At 42.2% G+C, this 3317-nt stretch overlaps 1 protein-coding gene across 1 annotated transcript in view; it reads right to left on the reverse strand.

Annotated features, from left to right (window-relative positions):
• Positions 1–457, reverse strand: part of LOC127003269 (uncharacterized) — a 1366-nt gene extending 909 nt beyond the window's left edge. The window contains exons 1-2 of the mRNA XM_050869710.1: positions 314–457; positions 1–62 (exon numbers count right to left, since the gene is read on the reverse strand). The exon at positions 1–62 is cut by the window's left edge and continues 909 nt beyond it. Coding sequence (XP_050725667.1) covers positions 1–62; positions 314–325 — 74 coding nt within the window. The 5' untranslated portion in view covers positions 326–457. The remainder of the gene's footprint in view (positions 63–313) is intronic.
• Positions 458–3317: the final 2860 nt, after the last annotated feature.

The following is a 3317-nucleotide window of genomic DNA, read 5'->3' on the forward strand; positions in this document are numbered from 1 at the left end:
GGCGCGCCGCTACTGTAGCCGACGTCAGCGGCGACGAGCGCCAAGGAAGCCGAAAAGAAAACCTGCGAGAAACAAGTGTTTAGTGGTCACCTCGGCGGCAGCGTACAGATGTGTGAGTGTGCAGCAGGTGTGCGGGGCACGTGCCCTGTCCTCAGGTGCCGGGCCCCCGCTGCCCTGCCCTGATGGCTCCTGGAGGGCAGGTCAGTGGGGATCCGGGGCACCGAGCCGTCCTCGACCCTCCGGCACGAACACGTGTGTGGGGGAGACGGCGAGGAGCGGGAGGCAGGGAAAGCCGCGGCACACGAGGACTCACCAGGAGCTTCATGCTGGAGAAGAGTGTGGGGCACTGCGCGCCGCGCGGCCTTATATACACCAGCCTCTCACTCCCGTGCAAACATTGCTTTCCTTGGCGCCCTCTGCCCGCCGCCCGCCGCCTGCCCTCCTTCCCCTCCCGCCCGCAGGATGCCGTCGAGGTAAACAAGTGACGCTCCCGCCGCCTCGGCCTCGCTGGGCAAACACGCGCCGTGATTGGCCAAGTTTCGTGGCCTTTACAGAAAATGGTCTGCGCGCTCCACACTGAAGTGATGCCACGGCTCCCTGGCACTCTCTCTCTCTCTCTCTCTCTCTCTCTCTCTCTCTCTCTCTCTCTCTCCTTTGCCTTGCGTTATGCGTTCGTTTGTACCCAGAAATATGACACATCCCGTTGTCCTCTCCAAGAAGAAAAAAATCCACACACAACAAACAACGGAAAGTTCTCAATAAAAAAAGAAAAGTAAGTAACAGAAAAATGACAAAAAAATAAGTAGCAAGAAAACATTAGTCCCCCCCAACGTTTTCACTTTCTTTTCGAGGATTGGACTTGACTAACAAAATAAGAGAAGGAAGAAGAAGAAGAGAGATAGAAAAGGAAAGAATAAGGAGAGAAAGGCAGTTCGTCACGGCTTTGCATCACTTAAGTTGTTGTGATGGATGGAATATGACACAATAAGAAGATTAATACAAGGAGAAGGAGGAGGAGGTGAAAAAAGAAGACGTAGAAGAAGAAAAAGAAGAAGATGAAGATGAATAATAATAATAAGAAGAATAAGAATAAGAATAAGAATAAGAATAAGAAGAAGCAAAAGAAGAAGAAGAAGAAGAAGCAGAAGAAGAAGAAAAGGAAAAAGAAGAAGAAGAAGCAGAAGAAGAAATAGAAGAAGAAGAAGAAGAAGAAGAAGAAGAAGAAGAAGAAGAAGAAGAAGAAGAAGAAAAAAAAGCAATAACAAAATGAACAAGAACAAGAACATGAACGAGAAGCTCAAGAACAAGAAAATTTACACCAAGAACAGAGACAAAAACGAAAGAAAACGAGAAGAACGAAGAAGCAAAAACAAAAACAAAAATAAAAGTAAAGAAGACGATGGAGGAAGAGGCAAGGTGAGTACGAGGAAGATGAGTAGGAGGAGGAAGAGGAGGAGGAGGAAGAGGAGGAGGAGCAAACCTTTCACCTGAATATATACGTCACCAACAGTCACCATAACCACAACAATCGTCACCTCCACCTCCTCCACCTCCACCTTTACCATCACCACCATCACCATCATCACCATCACCAGTAAAAGCGAGAGAGCGATAGGTATGTGACTTCAGCGATCATTTTCCCAGACAGTGTGACAAGATACGCAATAATTGACCGCAGAATGACGTATTAAAAGACTGAAGCATGGACGACAAAAAAGAGAGAGAGAGAGAGAGAGAGAGAGAGAGAGAGAGACGATTGTGCAACGGAGCTAAAAACGGAGCCAGGAGCGGAAGTGAGCAAATGAGTGGAGAAAACAATGAGAAAAAAGGAAGGGGAGGAGGAGGAGGAGGAGGAGGAGGAGGAGGAGGAAGAAGAAGAGGAAAAGAAGAAGAAAAAGAAGAACAAGAACAAGAACAAGAACAGCAACAACAACAACAACAAAAAGAAGAACAAGAAGAAGAACAAGAAGAACAAGAACAAGACCAAGAACAAAAAACAATTGCTCGAATGATATAGATAAAAAAATATAGGTGAATAGATAGACAGCTAGCTAGCTAGATAGATATATACGAAGATGCAGATAGATAGATAGATAGATAGATAGATAGATAGATAGATAAGTAAATAGATAGAAAGATTGATAGACATATAAATAGATAAAGATATGTAGATGTAGATATAAATAGATAGATAGATGAATTAATATACAGATAGACAGATAGAAAGATACAGATATATAGAGATAGACATAGACAAACAGACAAATAGATATAGATATATACATATACATACATACATACATACATATACATACAGATATTAGTATGGAAATAAATCAAAGTAATGTATTTTGCATTCCAACTGTATTTGATAGTTTGTATTTGCTGTATCTTTTATTTGTGTAACACAGAAGGCAACCACAGGAAAAACGCGACAAAAAACAAACACACAAATCGCTGCTTCTGCAAATAGGCAACAACAATAAAAAAATAAAAAAATCACGAGTAAACAGTCTAGGTATGTGAGAGTCGTCTCCTTCAATCATAGTACAAACACACGCAATTTTCTTATCCCATATGTGGTGGAGTTAAACTTGATTGGATTGCTGCCTCGCCACCTTTCTCGTAAGTACCTCGCCGGCAACTCTGTACCTAAGGATGAACGTGTGCTGAGCATAAATACCTGTCTGCCTGCTGTTCACGTGAGTCAGAGGTTGTCCATCGCCCCCAGAGGAAGGGTGGCTGGCTCTGTGCATGATGTTCTGGACCTGAGAGCTTGGACGCGCTCCCAACTTAACCATTGCATGTTTAATAATATTGTCACTTTCTTACCACTACAAAAGACAGGCGACTACTGCTACGCATATCCTTGCAACGAACTCTTTATGTTTTGATTTGATATATTTGATGTATTCGGTACTCGAAGTTTTGATGATTTCAGGTATAATAATGTTTTCACTCTTTTTTGCTTTTTTTTTGCAAAGGAGACGGCTCAAGGGCAACAAAAAAAAAGTGCAGAGAAAAAAAAGCCCGCTACTCACCGCTCCCGCTCTTATTTCTTACTACTATAAATAGACGATCATAACCAGACATATGATTGAATTGGGCTGTTTGTTTTGATATAATAAATTTAATGTATGTGATATTTGGAGTTTCTTAATGATTTCACGTATAATATATATTTTTTTTTACTGTCACGAAAATGTCACTAATTTCAGGAGGCATGCGATTACAACTACACCCCATTGTCACTGCACTGAACTGTTTACCTTTTGATGCTTAATATTTGATTGATTTGATACTCGAATGCTCATATT

Source organism: Eriocheir sinensis, chromosome 25 (genome assembly GCF_024679095.1).
Source record: "Eriocheir sinensis breed Jianghai 21 chromosome 25, ASM2467909v1, whole genome shotgun sequence".
Lineage (NCBI taxonomy): Eukaryota > Metazoa > Arthropoda > Malacostraca > Decapoda > Varunidae > Eriocheir > Eriocheir sinensis.